Source organism: Carassius carassius, chromosome 6, assembly GCF_963082965.1.
Source record: "Carassius carassius chromosome 6, fCarCar2.1, whole genome shotgun sequence".
NCBI classification, from domain to species: domain Eukaryota; kingdom Metazoa; phylum Chordata; class Actinopteri; order Cypriniformes; family Cyprinidae; genus Carassius; species Carassius carassius.
Genome location: NC_081760.1, coordinates 2,696,863 through 2,715,644, shown reverse-complemented (window position 1 = coordinate 2,715,644; position 18,782 = coordinate 2,696,863). Strand labels below are relative to the sequence as shown.

At 37.5% G+C, this 18,782-nt stretch overlaps 1 protein-coding gene and 1 long non-coding RNA gene across 2 annotated transcripts in view; one reads left to right on the top strand and one right to left on the bottom strand.

Moving 5' to 3' along the window:
- LOC132142214 (bifunctional heparan sulfate N-deacetylase/N-sulfotransferase 4-like) overlaps positions 1–13,000 on the bottom strand; it is a 55,469-nt gene extending 42,469 nt beyond the window's left edge. The window contains exons 1-2 of the mRNA XM_059551898.1: positions 12,688–13,000; positions 9,530–10,767 (exon numbers count right to left, since the gene is read on the bottom strand). Of these exons, the coding sequence (XP_059407881.1) occupies positions 9,530–10,513 (984 nt within the window). The 5' untranslated portion in view covers positions 10,514–10,767; positions 12,688–13,000. The remainder of the gene's footprint in view (positions 1–9,529; positions 10,768–12,687) is intronic.
- Positions 13,001–17,916: 4,916 nt separating this feature from the next.
- On the top strand, positions 17,917–18,479 carry LOC132141803 (uncharacterized). Its single transcript, XR_009433925.1, has 3 exons — positions 17,917–18,062; positions 18,179–18,228; positions 18,308–18,479. It is a non-coding gene; the product is annotated as an uncharacterized LOC132141803 (long non-coding RNA).
- Positions 18,480–18,782: the final 303 nt, after the last annotated feature.

The window sequence follows — 18,782 nt, the reverse complement described above, 5'->3', positions numbered from 1 at the left end:
TATTGTTCAATACTGTATTAAAATTCAAAATCTACCATGCATCATCATGGAAACAATAAACCTTCATGTCTTTAAGTCCGTACCGTATGTAGTAAGCATTATTTCTCGGAATAAGTTATGTGTATATTTTTAATGTCCCGATTGAGCTTGATCTATTTCAGATTCTCCAAGATTGGACAATTTCTATTGGGTTTTACTAGCATTATGTATATGTTGAATTAATAATTATTTTAACCAACGTTTAAATCATTACCTGCTTCAAAATGAATGCTGTTAATGAAATTATTTTTGAAACACTTGCAGTCAAAAAAAAAAAAAAAAAAAAACTATAACATGTTTACATGAATAGGAGTTTTTCTATTATTGTCAGTGGTTTTTACTCATTGTGCAATGGAAGGTTAACACAGACAGTCAGTATGTCAAAGTGATATCTAAGTGCTTTTTTAATTTCACAGGCACCTGTTGAGCATATAAAATTATTCCAAAAGTTTCCCCAAAACTACAATCATATTTAGTCATAACAGTAAGTTTCTAAGTTTAGTGTTTAGATCCTCATAAAAAGAACAGTGATGGGGAGAAAAGGACTGAGCACCAGATTTAATCCGATTGACTGGCTTTTAGTAGACTGCAGAGAGAGCAAATTATATTTAAAAACTACAACCAAAGCTGTGCTTCATTTTATTGCACACACATACGTAGACAAGCCTCTGGTGAGAGTTTAAAAACACACATCCGTATCAAGACCAGTGTATGTTTATCACTTGTTCTTTATATCATTTTCCCTTCAAACTCACTGTCCTCTTTTGGGTTTTTACATTATCTCTTCTTATCCCTCACTCTTTCATCTGAATGTTTCTTTTTCTCTCCTCTCTTCTGGTGTCTCTCTGCTGACATTGAGGGCCGATCAGGGAGAAGACAGAGTGACAGAGATGCATGTTAATGACCTGAAAGCACTGATCGATTCCTCACAGGGGAGAGATAGAGAGAGAGAAGGAAGGAGGGAAAAAAGACTGAAAGTGGAGGAGGGAAGAAGGAGTGGACCTGTTGAAATGCTGACAAATAGCTGAAGACATCTGGGCAGGCAAGAAGACGAACATGCCCCCAGAGAACGACAGAGAGAGAGCGACAAAGAAAGACAGAGACAGCTATTTCTAGAGTTTTGTTAGCAACATGTTCCTTAAATATTGAACTGACAAACAAATCTATCTATCTATCTATCTATCTATCTATCTATCTATCTATCTATCTATCTATCTATCTATCTATCTATCTATGGATAGATAGTCTATAGTCCGTCCGTCTGTCCGTCCATCATCTATCCATCCATCCATCTTACCTCATATATTTCATGTTAGGAATGTGTTTAATGACTTTCTGAAGCCATAATGCTCAACATGGTCTTTTGCAGATCAAATCTGCTTTTCAAAGGCAGACTATGTGCATATGTGTACATGTGTGTGTGTGTGTGTGTGCACCAGGGGAACTGGGAAAGGCTCCACATGTAATATTTATTGGACATGAAATCATTGCTTATTCCTGAGGCCATGAGAAAAAAAGAGCAAGTGCATATTTTAGTCTACCTCGGTGAAGCCTCATTCTTTGATTACTGGAGGAAAAATACTACTTTTATGTCAGTTTGTGTGTGTGTGTGTGTGTGTGTGTTTGTGCATTTTATTTTTGATAACACTGCTATATACACAACATGTTAAATACTGATGTCATGAGGGGGAGAAGAATACAGTGGGATAAGGAGCCATCTAAATCCTGTTGGGTTGTGTGTGATATTGGACTGCTTGCTGTGGGACAAAACGTTGCCTTCCTCGAGGGATTGCATAGGGGCTCACAAAGTAGAATAGTTTTCTATAAGTTTTTTCTTTTCTTTTTTTTTCTGTACACTAAAACATACTGAAAGATAAAAGGTAACAAAAACACTTGAATGTAAGATATCATGTGACTATAGTCTAAACAGTAGTTTATTATTTTAACATTTTTTTAGTTTTCTTTACATTTATTGATCTCTGCTCGAAGATATCAAACTGTGCAACAGAATGGGAGGGAAATAATTCTGACTAAAATATACTTTTTTCCTTAAAATATTTAGCATCCAAACATGGAAGCACTTTAAACTTTTTCCCCTTTTTAGAAAAGCACCGTAAACTGCAGTACGAAGAGTGTTTTACACCAGCAATGACAATTTCTTTTTTTTTAACTAAAGGCATAGTGTGTTCAGCAAACTTTTGTTTTAAACAAACAAACAAGCAAACAATGTTTTCTTTCTGCTGTACCAAAAACATATCGAGCCATGACTTCATCATTTTTGTGTACCATTACACCCCTACTACATACAGTGATTACATGCATGTCCTCCAAGATCTGACATATGATTTTCAGTGGAACATATCGGTGGATAAGTGATAGCATTTTTCAAAAAATCAGCTACTCTTGCATACTTTTTGAAGCTACAATGAACAGGAAAATTACTTATCAAAGATGCAAATATTGTTTTTAGCCTTTGGAAGTTGCATTTAAAATCCACTTGGCTCAGAAATCCTCGTAAAGAGCCACGTGCCCACTCAGTATGAATGGACAAGGCTCTTCTGATGCTCTTACTATTATATTGAGTTCACATATGTAGGTGATGATATGAATGGAGATTAATTATTTTAGTGGAACTTTCCTTCAGAGTTTTATCGCTGCAACAGAAAACGCTCCACTTGAGCTGAGATGCAGCAAATCTTCTTTTAGTAATAAAAAAATATATATTCAAATAATTGTTTTCAAATTTCAAGTTCAAAACATGTGTACTGTACATTTATGTGTACCATATCAATATAGTAAGGTTGATGCCCTAATTGATTATTCTTTGTTAAACATGATAAATAAAGGTCTTTTTAACTGAGTCATATGTGATAATTATATAAGTTAAAGATAGAATTGCCATATCTTCATTGTAGTTGGCTATTTTTTTTGTTATTTGTAAACAATTTTTCTAAAGGGTAGCTTGTCTATACTTTAAATTATATGCAGTTTGGCAAGTAGCTTCCCCAACACATCTCATAATGTGTCAAGTGCGAGAGGACACGCATGTGTGAGTGTGTTGTTGACGTGAGTGTGCAGCTGAAAATGAAGACAGCTGCTTAGCAACCTCCGGAGTCCTTTAATGGAAACACACATACACCAGCTCCATCTTACTCTGAACAGAAATATCATTGGATCAATACTTTCTGAAAATAGGTCTGGTGTGAGTTTTTCTCTGATTGTTCTGTATTTGACCTCCGGAAGCTCAGATTTTACATCAGACTGATGCTTCAGTTTCAATCTGCTCTAAAAGTGTCAGGTTCACATGACTTTCAAATTACCTAAATCACTGCACTGCTTGCATTATACAACATTCTTTCAGTCTGTCGTCTTGTTAGAAAAGCAGAGAGCACACTACACAATCAAACTTGGACGGAGTGCACAAATGACAAAATCTCTGACCTAGAACAGAGTCTGTTTATCTACTAAAATACACACAAGAAAAAAGAAATTGCCACTGAATTTGGGAATTTGGGCCAGAAATGTAGTCTAAGAAACAAGTGGCTGTTTAAGTTGGTTTGTGCACAATTTTTGGGGCCTTTTTTTTTTGCCATTATTTAGATTTGACTAGATTTGGATAGGAAGTAAAGTGGGAAAGAGGGGGATGGGATTGAAAAGAACCACAATCTGTTACTCGAATCAGGTCACCTAAAGTATAATTGCACCATACGGTCTGTGTGAAGACAAAAAAAGGAGAGAAGAAAAATGGCAAAAGAAAACATTATTCCCACTTCCTTCACCTTCTCTCCATCATTGGTTGCAGCCATTGTTGTAATTTTTTCTCAAAATAAGTCAAAATATCTGAAAAATATCTGAAAATCAAAAAAATGCAATTAAAAATTAAGCATAGCTATATCCCAAAAAAATGTACTTCTATGTTTAAGCTAGTCTTACTCACAGACAGCATGAACCGCCCAGACGCATATTGCACACAAAACTGGAAAGCACTTGCTCAATCTGGCAAGGCCTAATCTGACAACTTCTGAGAGTAAAGGCTCATAGGGGGTTTTTATCAGTCCACAGGGGAAAGAAGTCATGTTAACAAGGTACCGGCTGATTCAATGAGCACTTCAGGCCAGAATCTGCGATTTCTTTAAGTCCATACCTATTTTCCACTGTTTTTTTTTTCTTTTCTTTTTTTTTGTTTGTAAAGACCAATGCACATCTGAAAAATCTGCCCTTAATCAAATAAACGGCAGCTGGTACAGTAGCCTTACATTGAGAAATTTAGCATTAGATCACTTGCTTACCAATGGATGATGGATTTGTCTCTTACAAACATTCAGCTTTCCACTTATTAAGATGTTAATTAATGGTCTGGAGTGGTGTGGATTACATGTGGATGATTGTGATGTTTTTTTATCAGCTGTTTGGCCTCTCATTCTGACGGCAGCCATTCACTGCAGAGCATCCATTGTTGAGCAAGTGATGCAATGCTACAGTTCTCAAAAAAAAAGTTCTGTAAAGAAACAAACTCATCTACATCTTGGATGTCCTAATGATGAGCATTTTTTTTTCTTTGGGGTAAACAATTTCTTTAACTCCCTTTACATTTTTTTTCTCCCTTCTGAAGTGTCTGTAACGGAAATGAGAGGCTGTTCTGTTCTTCTCTCTCATTTCCCTTGTTTTCTAACCCATATTTGTGTGTATGTATGAGCTGAAGTGTGAGAGGGAGGCTTCAGGAGTCACTTTGATTCTGCTCTCAGTCTCTGACTGAATGTGTGCAGATATAGCTTTGATATTGTGATTCTGTTCACTGTGATTCTGTTTTACAGTACATGCTGAAGTCAGTGTGCAGCTGAAGAAGTGGCAGCTTTGTGTTTAATCCTCATCTATATGCTGTTTCAAAGCCAAGAATCATACTTACCACACACACACACACACACACACACACACAATGACTTACTGTACGTGTATTAAGGCTGCAAGATATTGCTAACAGTACCATCTTAATATTTATACATTTGCTTTGTAATGAAAAGAGTGATTTGTTTCAGAGAAGCAATCATTTCAACCAAACAGCCTTTGTAGCCATTTAGAATTCAAGCAAGATGTCAAATACAATCAAAACCCTGTAAAAAATAATTAAGTCATTCCATGGTTTTCCACAACAATAACCTGCAATAATATTTTAATACATAAAAAAAGCTACTCAGGGTCTTCAGTGAACATTTTTGAGTGATGGTGGAAATGAAACATGAACTTTTTTGAACTAATGTAGTATGAACTTCACTGAAATGGATAGTCTGAGTCACCTAAATGAACTAAAGCTAACAGGAAATAAGTGTCCATCACAAAATGCAGCTGAGCAGATGATAGCCATTTTTAGTCTTTTTATTTGTTGCTTTTTGCTTTCAGCACCATACTTGATATAAATAAGCATTAATGCTATCAATGCTTGATGTCAAATTATGCAAGCATACAAAACCACAATGCCAGTGACTGTCAAAACTGTTTTTGAAATGGTGAACAGTAAACTAATAACACAATTATTAAAATGTTTGGGGTAACCAAGGTGTTTTTTTTAAGCAATCAATAATTTTATTTAGCAAAGATGAATTAAATTAATTAAAAGGCCACTTTAAGAGACAAGAGACAAGGCATCCAATATAATGGTACACATCAGATTTCTCTCTTAAGACGTAACTAACTGTTTTTTTGAAGATATCTGCCAAGACAGGTTTTTCAACACAATTTTCGATGTATTTGTCCGTTCAAGCGAAAGAAGAGGCAAAACTAAATTCAGTGTTCAAGGGCTGTGAGACGCAGCTCTCTGTGTGCATGGGTGCTGAATTAAGCTCTTTCACATCTTTTTGTGCTTGAATGTTTAAATTGATGAGTTATATTTGTTCGTTCAATTGCAAGAAGAAGCAAATGAGAACTCAATTTGGTGTCCGTGCACTGAACACAGCGCACAAGTCCTCAGTCAAGATTTTTTGCATTGTGTTTAAATGGGTTCCAATCTCTTGAATGTTTTAATTGGCAAGGTTTAAATAAAAACACGTGCAAATGATAAGCTTAAATGAATACACATAGCATAGGCCCATCAACTATCCTGAGCGTATTTGATGCTGGTCTCAGGCATTCACCAGGGGGCCCCTATAATCATCACCACTTTTCACCACACTAGCGACGGCACTGCATACAACCACACAAAATCAAAGTTTTACATACACACAGCTGTGCTGAAATGCCCTCTTACACAATCACAGACACAAGGTCACTTTAACTGCAATTTCAGCAGAATCTCTGCTTGGGGAATCCACACATACATTCACATAAAGTGAAGGTAAATCCCATTTGTGTTTTTTGAGTGTGTGCAAGTGTGCATCAAGTCATTTATCACTGGTGTCCCCTGTTTTTTCAGCCTGCCCCATGGGCTGATGGGAGATATGGCAAGCAGTCACTAAGAGTGACATTCTAATCTACAACACCTACATCTAGAGCACACAGGGTTCCTTTCTCTCTCGCTCTCGCTCATGTTTTCTCTCTCTCTCTCTCTCTCATCTTTATACTCTCAACAAATACATTGCATAAGCCTATTCTAACAAAAGTAAAAATGTATCTCTCGTATGATTACTACAGTAATCTAATGGAGACATGTTTTTATTCAATTTAAGTGAACACATATTTAACACAGTCTGGATATATTTTGTTTTTTTTATCTTTTTTTACCTAGTTTATGAGAATGAGGACACGTTGGCTTCTTTCTACCAAGCAATTTCTACCAATACATGGATGTTTTTTTCCCTCACTATATAAGTTCATTAGTCTAACTATATATGATTATAAGATTAGTTGCACTTTATTTTTAGTATTTAGTTTTTTAACTCATGACCCAACCAGAACAGACTTGTGTCCCATTTTTGGGTCGCAACCCAGCAGTTAAGAACCGTGGGTTTCCATTGATTAGCTGTTATCTGCCATTTCATTCCACTGGCTTAGTATCGGCCTTTCCTCACACACGCACAAACACTCGCACCTGTTCTGGATTCTGACAGCCAGCCGTAAACAGTCAGAGGCTTCTCTATAACCAGCAGTAACAATGGCTAAAAACAATGGCTGGTGGATCAAAGCCTTCCCACTTCTCTCCCCCATCACTACACGCCTTGTTTTTCCCCAGAATCCTCTGGGAATTTTCCACTGACATTTCCAGCCGTGCTCCAGAGCGACTAGCTCTAATTCTCTCCCTGAGCACCCCCTCCAAAACCTCCATCTTACCGCCGGCTAATTTGCCAGGTCTGAATTAGCTCAGACCAATCGGGAAGAATTTGATAGTGCACATTCTTAGCTAGCAACATCTGGGGAGCTGTCACGTGCTTCGCCACTAACCTTTCTCAGAGAACATTAGATTCGGAAATTAAATGTATACCAACGCTAGGTATAATGGTATCACACTGTTTAAAGAGTTTGTTTGTTTGAAATTGAGGGACAGTTAACAAGGAAATGACCCATACGGTGGAACCATGAAGAACGTGCCATGGGTTCAGAAATGTGTGAATGTTAGGCACCTCATTTATAATCACTCTAATTAAATATGTATGGACACAATATAAAAATACGAATATACACATAATTGGTACTTCTCAATACATACATTTAAATGTTGTAAAACTGCATAACAAGTGACTAAAGTTTCTGATTAGTCAGACAGAAGAGATATAGTACGGAAACTGTTAGCAATACAATTATGAATTAATGCATTTCATAAAAGATGTGTGTAGTTTATTTTAGTTAAGACAACAAAAAAGAGGGTATGCGAGTCTGTAGAAGGCAGGAGTAGTTCACCCAAAAAAGTTACAGTTAAATCATGGCGGCCAACATTGTGCTCCATTTGACAATTGCGCGTCTGTCCCAATACCCACACTTGCAGTCTTTGCAATTGAACACTTATCTACTAATTTCCTTCAAATTAACCAATAGGTTAATCCCACTTTTCAAGTTTTTAAAAAGCTTTATTTACAGACAGAGCTTTATTTACAGACTATTTACTTTGTATATGTAATAGCTTGCACTTTAAATTGTTGCAAACATTTTACAAAATACACATATGCATCTTTGCACCAGTAAAATGTCCAACACTTTACATTTTACACAAACTGATACTGAAATAAACTAACTTACCCTGCAAAGTTTTTCTCAACATTTCCCAATTTTAAGGATCCTTAATGTAATGGATGATGGAATACACTTAGCTTCAGATTTAGTGTGCGTTAAGGGCACTGAGCTTCGAGTTTTGCGCTCCTACTTCATGTCACATGCATATGCTATCAAGTGGCCAAGACTGCAAGTGTGGGATTTGGGACAAGCCCTGCCATTAAAACAACATACGTAGAAAAATAATGTTGCATTTCTGCCACCTACTGGATGGGAGAGTGTCATGATGCGTGGCGCACATCAGATCAATGGTGGCTGCCACAATTTTACTGTACAGTTACTTAAATATTGAGTTGTTTTTCACCAAAACCATTTGGAGCATTTGTGAATTTATGCATTTAATTTTTTTGGTGACACTACTTAAATGCTTTATTAAGAGTTAAATTGAGTCACAACGTACTGCCATTGTACTTAACTTTGTATTAATTGTGTGAATTCTTTGTTTTCATTAATTCCATTATAGTCTGTTTCTCACAAAGACTTGTAGAAGACTACTTTTATGGTTTTCTGTCCTTTGACAGTTCACTACAAACTATCTAAATCTACATCTATAAATAACATCATACAGGTTTGGAACAAAATCAGTAACTTATGACAGAATTTTTATTTTTAGGTGAACTGTTCTTCTATATATTTAACTCTCTTCTATCAGTGTATCCATTTCTAATTGTTGCATGATGCCCACATTAATTTATATACACTCGTGTGTTTGCACTTGAAACTGAAAGCTCTGGAAGTCGTGAAGTCATTTCACAATGGAGTCTGAACGGCCCTTCAATCTGTTGAACAGCCTCAGAGAGGGCCAAACGTGGGAACGAGATTATGAATGAGTGTGTGAAAGAGAGAATGAACACCATTTTACTGCTCTTGTCCCTCTAAATAGCCTCTTTATACTGACTGAGGCCAACTCAAACACCCTCTCCAATTCACTGACACACACAACATCCCCTTCTTGTCCACACAAAAAACATTCACATTTAGTAATTCAGACGTGAACACCTGTGAAGGGAAACTCAGACTAAATATCAACCAAATGCTGCTTCCAAAATCCCACACAGCTAATTAGAGCTCAGCTAGCAGTCTTTGTCTCGCCTTTGCTGATTAGTTGGAACAGATTGGAAGTAATTTTACGGTAGATGTGTGTGTAGAATGTAAAATGTCTCTGTTGATGCATCATATCACGACACCATTTAAATGCGCTAATTATTATAGATTTAGAAAATGAATTTTTATTTAGCTTTTTTTATATTTTAAAATTTCTCCAACACACATACTCTTTAACCAATTCTCTTACCTTCACATCATTCATATTCATTCTCGTCCCTTTCTTCCCCACGAAAATATCATCTATGTCAACCAGGATGTAGCGTTCCAGAGATCGTGACAGCTTCTTGCCTGTGAGATAAGCGATTGCATCCACTAGTATAAGTCTGTGTAACCAGTAGCTCAGCCCGTGTCCAAATAGTACACGCTGCACCCCATCATACAGGCCCAAGTCCTGCACGACGGTAGCATGGAGACCCTGGGGACCTGGGATCACGTGGACTGCCCCACTCTCACTGGGCCGAGTTTTTGCCAACAGGACTGGTTCATACGTGGAATGGTTGAACTGAAACACAGTCCAGTCCTCTCCTGGTAAAGGGTCTCGATCCACTTCCGCCCGTGTTACGTAAAGCAGAGGTGAGCGGGGGTTTACGCAGCAGTCTCGAAGTGCAACATTTGTTCGCAATGTCAGAGGGAAACCCCTCAGCTGAAGTGCAGGCTGGGAGTTTTCACTTGCACGGTGAAAGGCAATGACGCCAACACTGTATTCGGCACAGTATTTATCCAGCAGATCACGGTTCCATGTGTCCATTCCAACATACTTAAGAAGATTTTCGTAGATGACCAGCGCATAGCGTCCACGTCCTTTATGCGTTAGAGGCGGGATGTCACCTTTTCCCGGCGCTATTTCGGCATGGTAACGGAATTGGTTGGATTCTAGAATGGCGATGATGTCCTGTCCCAGCTGAGAATACTGACTCTCTATAAATACCAACACCACTGGATCCTTACGTGACAGATCAATCGGTTTAGGCGTCCGAGGCTCTGACTGTCGGAAAGGGAGCGCCCGGAGATCGGCACAGTCTAGACCTACGGCGCGATCCGCGAGGTCCAGTTCTTGGGTGGAGCCTGTGTAAAGGTAGTAGGCAGAGACTAATACGCTGACCATACAGAAGGTGGCGAGGAGGATGATCAGCCTCCTCAGATTCCTCCGCAGTTTGGTGGCCAGATTCATGGCAAACGGCACACATGTGTGGGAGTGTGTGTGGGTGGGAATCTCTGATTGTTTGCTAATTGGCTTTTATGGTAATCATGCTGCAGTCATGTGACCATCTCACAAAACTGGCAAATTCGCTTCCAAGACAGGCCACTGAAAGAGTTGAAAATGTGGCACAATACTCAACCTACGTCACCAGCTGTTCCCGAAAGGAATCTGCATCCAACTAGTGACCCTCCATGTCCTTGGATTTCTACTGACCTCCAACAAACCTGGAGAGAAGACGGGTTCAAAAGACAATGTTTTAGCATAACGTTAAGCATCTCTGAGGTATGTGTGTCTGTGTGTGTTTTTTCTGTCACAGAAGTGTTCATCAAGGGTGTGTATGGATGCTCTTGAGGGGCCGTCAGCCTTCAGGTTGTTTTCAATCAACACTTCACCAGCTGTGGCCAACACTTCCCGGGAGGAGTGTGTGATTGGCCGCATATAAATAGGAAGTTGGAGGATAAGCCAATAGGAGCCTAAGGGTGGCTCTAAGGGAGAAATTCATCATTTGTCTAATGGGAATCAACTGTCACACATGTACTTTTTGTGCATCAGGTAATCTGCTCGACCGCATTTTGTCTTCCAAGTTGCTTCTGCAAAAAAAGACATGGTGGCTAAAGTGTACACTTTCTTTTTCCTCTTTTAGACAGCCCAACACAGGTTGGGGCAAATACATTGAGGATGGTTTGTGAGAAAATAAATTATGGAATATATTCTCATTAAATGCAACGATTCGTTCTAAACTAATACATTTAGTAGGAAGTGCTCTTGTGCACTCTCTGTTTATGTGTTTGTGACTATGTGCATGTCACGGTTGGTGTGATATCGGAGTACGTAATTAAAGAGACATGAATTAAACAAGATCGAAGTAACAGATTACAGCGTTGTTTCGAGAACATCACAGGGGAATTCAAGAAGGTGGGAATGTGAGATTGAGGTGCAGGATGTATTTCATAACATGAGAAAACTAAAATGACCAAAACCGTGTCCTTATGCATTTAAACTGAGATAAAGGTTTACTAAGTGGATTATTAGAGATTTTGACTTTCTAGCAATTTACATTTACATGACACTCTAATTCAAATTGCAAGTGATTCTTTTTGGAGTGTGTATTAATACTTGACTATTCTACTATGCTTATTGAAAACTGAATAATAAGGGAGTTTAGTGCAGTCTGCAGGCTGTCCCACGTGCAGATCAGCCTAGTACTTGCGAATACTTTTAAAAGCACAGTGAAACATTTGAAGTGGGGGGTCACAATTTAAAAGTCTCATAAATCGACCAAATCTTATTTTGATTTATATCGTCAGCAGACTTATGTACGGGTTAGGTTTAGAAAATATCACCACCTCCTTATAAAAACACTGCGTCTGTGAGTTGCCCTTACTAAAATAATCAAACCAACGTGTGCGCGCGCGCGCGTGTGAGTGTTTCCATGCGAGGCGGCGCATTCTGTGAGCTGGAAAACATCGCAAAGGACGAGATCTTTTGCTTATTTTAATTTACATTAATAACAATATTGTATCTCATACATTTTTTGGCAAGGTCCTCTCTTGTTCAACAGACTAAATGCATTAAGAAATCTGGGTTAAAAACCTAAACAAGCTACAGTTGCACTAAAATTAAATATTAAATTTACGCAAATAATAAGCTGAGGTAATGTCTAAACCTAAAAAAGGAAATGAAAGTCTAACATTTAATAAAAAAGAAAGAAACAAAAGGCGAACAAAAGCCATGATGCTCTGTGAGCTAGAAAAACTAATAATTACAAAAAGGTTTTCAAATACTTAGCCCAAGACATTGATATGCAATGGTGACAAACAAACATAGTCCTACACATGTGCTCGTGCTATATGTATGGTTCTTCAAAAGCTAAACCGGAGACCGCCATCAGTCACGCTTAAAGCACTGATGAAATATGAAAAATGATAATAAAGTAAAAGACCGTAAAAGAAACACGAGTAAAAAAATTAAACGCACAGCGTCTCCGGTCAGATACCGGTAGGCTACCATGACATTCCAGCACAGCGCATCTCTAAATCTCTCGCACAAAATAACGTTCAGCACCCCATTCGGCACAAAGTTACTACAATAAACCCAACTCAAAATAAGCCGCACTTTGCTTTCTCCAGCCGACGAAACCTTACCTTAAACCGAACCTGAGGCACTGCTGAGCGGGAAGCCGTCACACCAAAGCCGCCTTTCTCCAAGAACACCAGCTTCTCACGGCTCTGAACCCGAGAGCCCAATCTCATCCACTGATTCAGAGGCAGCCATCTGGAATGATGCGGGGACCGGTTCGTTATTCTCTGCGCGCCCTCTTCCCCTTTCTCCCTTTCTCTCGCTGCGACACGGATTAGAGGAGCGCGCGGGGGGAGACAGGACTGGAGACAGAAGCGCTCAAAAGACGAACTTAAGAGAATAGCTATCCAGAGAGGAGCGCTGAGATATACGACTGCCCTCCAGTGCCACCGCTGAGAGAGAGAGAGAGAGAGAGAGAGAGAGAGAGAGAGAGAGAGAGAGAGAGAGAGAGAGAGAGATGCTGAGTGATTGGCACTTTTTTATTATGGTAGCCTATGTAATGTGATGGTATGATAAGCGGTGAAATATTATATGGAACGTGAGACGAACGCTACTTTTATTTTATTTGTATTTTTTAAATTACGGTATCCCTAATTATTCATTCTTATTATAATTAATTAAATTAATCATGTACACTTACAGGCAGCTCCGCCAAATAATGCCACATTAAAATATTCTATACTTTATCCAATTTGCGTTACTTAGTTTTTGTAATAATACAAAAAAAGTAAATTATTGTTAAATCTGTCTTACAAATATTGTAAAAAAAAATTACTTTATAATTATAGATAATATGTCACTTATATTTCAGCCATTTTATGTTAAAATATTATGTTTCCCAGAATTCCCGAACAACTACATTTATCTGGATTTTTATAAACGTTTTTAAAAACGGATTTTTAAATCAATTATGCAAAATAGAGTGTTTATGCTAAATGCATATATTTATGCTTATTGCTTATTCTTGGTTTATTGTTATGAGTGTCACCATGATGGTGTTTTGTGTTTCAGAAGAGGTGAATTTTTAATTTTAAGCCACTGTTCTGTTGTATGCACTGTTATTATCAGTACACTAACATATTTTAGTATCCAAAAGATGTTGATTTACTGACATTGTATCAGCCAAATGACATACAGAAACTAGTCGCATCCTGTAATGCTTGTTACAGCTGCTAGTTTTATGTATGTATTTATTACAATATAGCAAACATTTAAAATGAAAATGATCCATAGTATTTCATAGTAAACACATTCCATCCACCCTGGTGGATTTATGCCAGTGTGGTGGCGTATAATTAGACCATTTCACTTTCCTCAACAAGCATGCTTGCTTGCTTTAAATTCTTTTTATTCCAGACCCTAATAACATTCCCAATAATAAAATTCCAAGATTAGTCTTAACCACGCAAGGAGGGAGATGTGAATGAAAAATAATAATATATTTATTAAAAGGCTATGTTTCCCCAAGTTCTGGATACTTAAACCGTAACATCATACTTCTTTTAGCATTTAATTCCAATGCTCACTGGAAGCACACGGTTTCCATGCATAGGATTTTCTGTTCTGCTTTTAGTAAATCCAAACGGTTTGAGAGTTTAAATCAAAATGGAACAGGACAGTGCTGACTATTGCGGAAATGCTGAAGGCAGCATGGACCAAACTGTACTTTAGAATTAACTACATCTGGGATAAAGAGATTGATGTGATTTTACGCAGGATGAAGGGAGGTGCAGTTATGGTTGATTATCAGAGGGTTTTAAAAATGAAGGAGGTTATTAGAGACATGTTTACAATGCAGTATAACAAACATGAGTACTCCACAATTCATGATTTGAATAGAACAAACGAGAACTCACTATGGGCATGCAAACACATATGCACACTCAAAGTTAAACAGCTATTTAAACCAAGAAGAGAGCTTCTGTTGGGTGGCCTGCAAGTCTGATGAGTTAGATATGAGCCAAAGAATCTCTCTCTCTCACTTTCTCTCTCTCTCACTCACACACACACACACACACACACACACACACACACACACACACACACACACACACACACACACACACACACACACACACACACAGTTCTTAGATACTCTGAAGAAGCAGCATTAGCGTATGGCTCATTTAGGCCAAATGTGATGGTCTGGCAAGCGTTCAGCTCTCCTTCCTCTTGCTCTCCCACCACTCCTCTCCTCTCCATCCATGTTTCCCTCCCTGTCCATTCCTTCCCTTTCTCCCCTCTCCCTCCTTCCTTTCTGGAGCTAATGACTGAAAGCTTCCAGCAGTTCTCTGCTAAAACATGCGTTTAATTTGATTATTTACAACCTATTGTTTTCTTCCCTATGAAGAAAGTAAAAAGAAAAAAGAGACAAGGTGTATGTTTGTGAGAGAAGGACGGAAGGCAATATGTGTGTGAAAATCGCAAGTGAGAGAGACAGAGAGAATACTCTGAATGTCTATGTGTGAGTGTGTGGTTTGTAAGAGGGTAATTGTGTGTGTGACGAGTGTGTATTGTGTGTGTATGACAGGAGAAGCCCAGCTTGTATTTGTTATTCAAATTGAGGCTCCTCGGTTGTCTATGGATCCACTGTGTTGCACTCAAGTCAGCCATTTAGATTTAAACCCAATAGGACCAACACTTTAACTTATCGAAACCATCCCCCAAATAAAGAAAATAAACTTATAGGAAACTATGAACTGTCAAACTCCCCCCTCAAGCATTTACATGTTTAATAAACTTCCTACTAAACTAAAGAAAAAGTTTTATTGTTGTACTTCTTAAGCAGAATTTTTCTATACAGTTAGATCAACATAATTCAAACAAATATGTTTAATTAAATGTATAAGACTAATGATATACTTAAAAAGACTAGCATATCTGGGCACCGTCATATGTTGTGTTTTTGAATACTTGTCCTCGAGCACTGAATAATGATGTGATGTTTGTCCCACAGAAAGCTACCTCAATCGCTAAATCAGAAAAAAACTTGATCAAGAAATTCATGCTGTTGTCAGCTGTTTTTTAAAGGGTAAATGTTTGTTTAATATTGTAAGTTGGGGAAAACCAGTAACATTTTCCTGGGCTTTTCAAGGGGGGATCAATAAGGTCCTCTTCTAATCAGACCCGATGCAGAAGTGACCCAAAATGCGTCAATTAAGAAGAAAAAAATAAGTGTATATAATATATATTAAGACTTGGATTTAGATAGTATTTATTGAATCATGTTTCTGACCTCTGGCATTTTTTAACAAAATTCAGTGAAGTTTATTTAAAGCTTGAGAGACTATTTTATAATTGTGTTAGAAACATAACTATACACTAACATTCTCTGAAAACAAGCTTTTTTATAACACAATTTTGCTTCTAAAGTTTTCAATACAAATAAAGACAAATATTAAATAACAAAACTATTTTTTCCCCTCCTGGCAACCTCCATTTAAAATGATGCAGATCAGATGGGGGTTCATTTTTATGCATACTAACTAATTTTAAAGTGCAAATTTTAGTCTCAATTTTTATGTATCTTGTAGCTTTCTTTTTCAGTCTCTGTTTCACTGACACACACACTGGCACATCACCACTGTGTGATCTTGCTATCAAAGCTTCAAAACCCCCTGCTTGCTGTCCGGGTATTGCTGTTGATTCATGTCTTTCTTCCTCTTTTACACCATCAAAAACATACGCACATACATACACACTCCTCTCAATGAAGGCTTAACACTCTATGCTGTAATTGAGGCCATGAGATATAGCGCTCTAACACAGAGATAAATTCCCTGTCATCCTCTACCTGCACTTTGATTGGTGAAGAGATAGCATCACTATGACAGCCAACAACTATACTTCAAGCGGCCTGTCAGCAGACGCACATCATTTTCAATCAGCAAATCAGCCAGGCTTATCTAGAATACATTCTCTTAACGTTTTTGAGTGTTCTTCAGGCATCCTTGACAACCACATTAAATGGGTATTTAATAGATGTAGATCAACCTAGATAAAAAAAAACAAAAAAAAAACAAAAAACAAAACAAAAAAAAATAAAAACACTTATTTGTTGGGGGAAAGTTTACAACAAAACTGAAATCGTTTAACTGGTTATGCCTGAAACGAATAGACCATGGTTTTCCTCAGCATTACACATCACTGCGAACGTCAGACCAATGCAAATGAAAAGCCTAGAGTAATGTATGTAGCATGTCTGAATTGATTAGCTATTTTAACTGGTTGGTAAGGTTTCTGTACTTCAGCTCAGTTTAATTGGAAGATAATTTTATATTAAAACTTCACAATGTATAATCTCAGTCAGTGTCAGGTGAAAACAGGACTTTTTGAGATATAAAGACACTATGAGCAGTATAGTTTTGTACTATTGGACAAAGAACCGACTCATTCTATTCAAACAGAATCTAGTCAAGTAAAAATAAGAGCACTTACTGCATGCAAGACTACACAAATACAAGTTTTTGAAAACATTTAGAAAAAAAAACTGGTTTGAAACAATCAAGACAAAGTGCATTTCCATTTCAGTTTTGACAGCAAATATGGTGCATTTTATATTTTCCATTTCTGCCCGAGTTAGTTACACAGGAAGTCACTTTGTCTTCACAAGAAGATACTGTCTATCATAAATATTTTTTGCTGCATCCATTTCTAAATAATTCTAATAAATTTAAGTGTTGACTAAAATGAAATTATCATACATGCAATGTTTTTAATATTCAAATAATTTCTAAGCACATTGGCCAGTTAAAATATACATAAATAATACAAGACACAGAAACCCTAAGGAAACAATAGTGCTTTCATCTAAAATGCTCCAAATTATAACGAAAACGGCAATTCTGTCCTTAAAAGCTGTGTAGCCTGCTTATAGAGTAGTACTTGCAATCCATCACATTCTACCTCTTATTTTATAAACCTTTCCTCAGGCCAGAGCAATAGGCACACACACACACGCACACACACACACACGCACGCACACACACACACACACACACACACACACACACACACACACACACACACACACACACACACACACACACACACACTTTCAGTTAATCAATGTCTACAAGACTTCTGAAATGACTTTCTTTATTGATCAATTTCAGTCTAACTGAATCAAAGTAACCACAACTATGCATATCCACCTACCAAGTAACAGATGAGAATGAGCTAAGCCTGAAAAGAAAGAAACTTGAAAGAAAACCTTTTGTGTTAGGACAATTGCACTGTAACTGCAGAGTTGATCTATTCTGACAAATTACAAAAGTGTTTATCAGCAATCAGACATTTCAACATTTAACGATGTGTTTCAGTATCATAAAAGCAATGCAGATTCTTTCAGACTTGTCATATTTCTTTTCAGTTGGTGAGGGCGAGTGTTTTTTTTTTGCGGTTTCATTTGTCGTGGTGTCAGGAGCCTTGCAAACAGACGGTAATCACACACACACACACACACACACACAGACACAGCGGTTTGTTCTCACTCACCTACTCATTCATACATCCAGTTTTACTAACTGCTCAACATTTGCTCTACATCACACTTAGGCATTAGGCAGACCAACCTAAAATATACAGCTTTTTAATGTAATTTGAGGGTAAGATTTTATTTCTGATTTGAAATTTAAATTTGACAAGCAGATTCTTAAGAATTTGGTATTTTTTCCATTCTGTTAGAGAGGACCTGTACTTCCATGACTGAGCTACATAAGTGTTTTCCCAAAATGGCCAGAGAGTGAACCGATTCACCTTGAAAGAAGCTTTGAGCGTTGAGTGGAGGGAATCCTGATGTGGAACTGGAGCAGAGTGATTCTAAAACATTTTGAAAGGGAAGGGAAAATATACAACGTCCAGCTTTTAATCTTAGCATTACTCGGCAACAGGTAAAACTCGATGCTACTTTGCTATACTTACCATTATACTTATATATACCAGCCCAAGCTCATTTGAAAAAAAAAGTGCCTGTGATGATATTTATTTATTTTCTTGCATGTGTTGCAACACCTTCAAAGTTAAAATGTGAAAGTGTTTCTTTCAGTTGAATCAGAAAAAATGTATGTGAATCTATCAATGTTGGTATTTAAGTCTTCAAGTCATTCGACAGATTTAATATGGGGTTTAAATCTGGACTCTGACGGCCATTCAATGACAT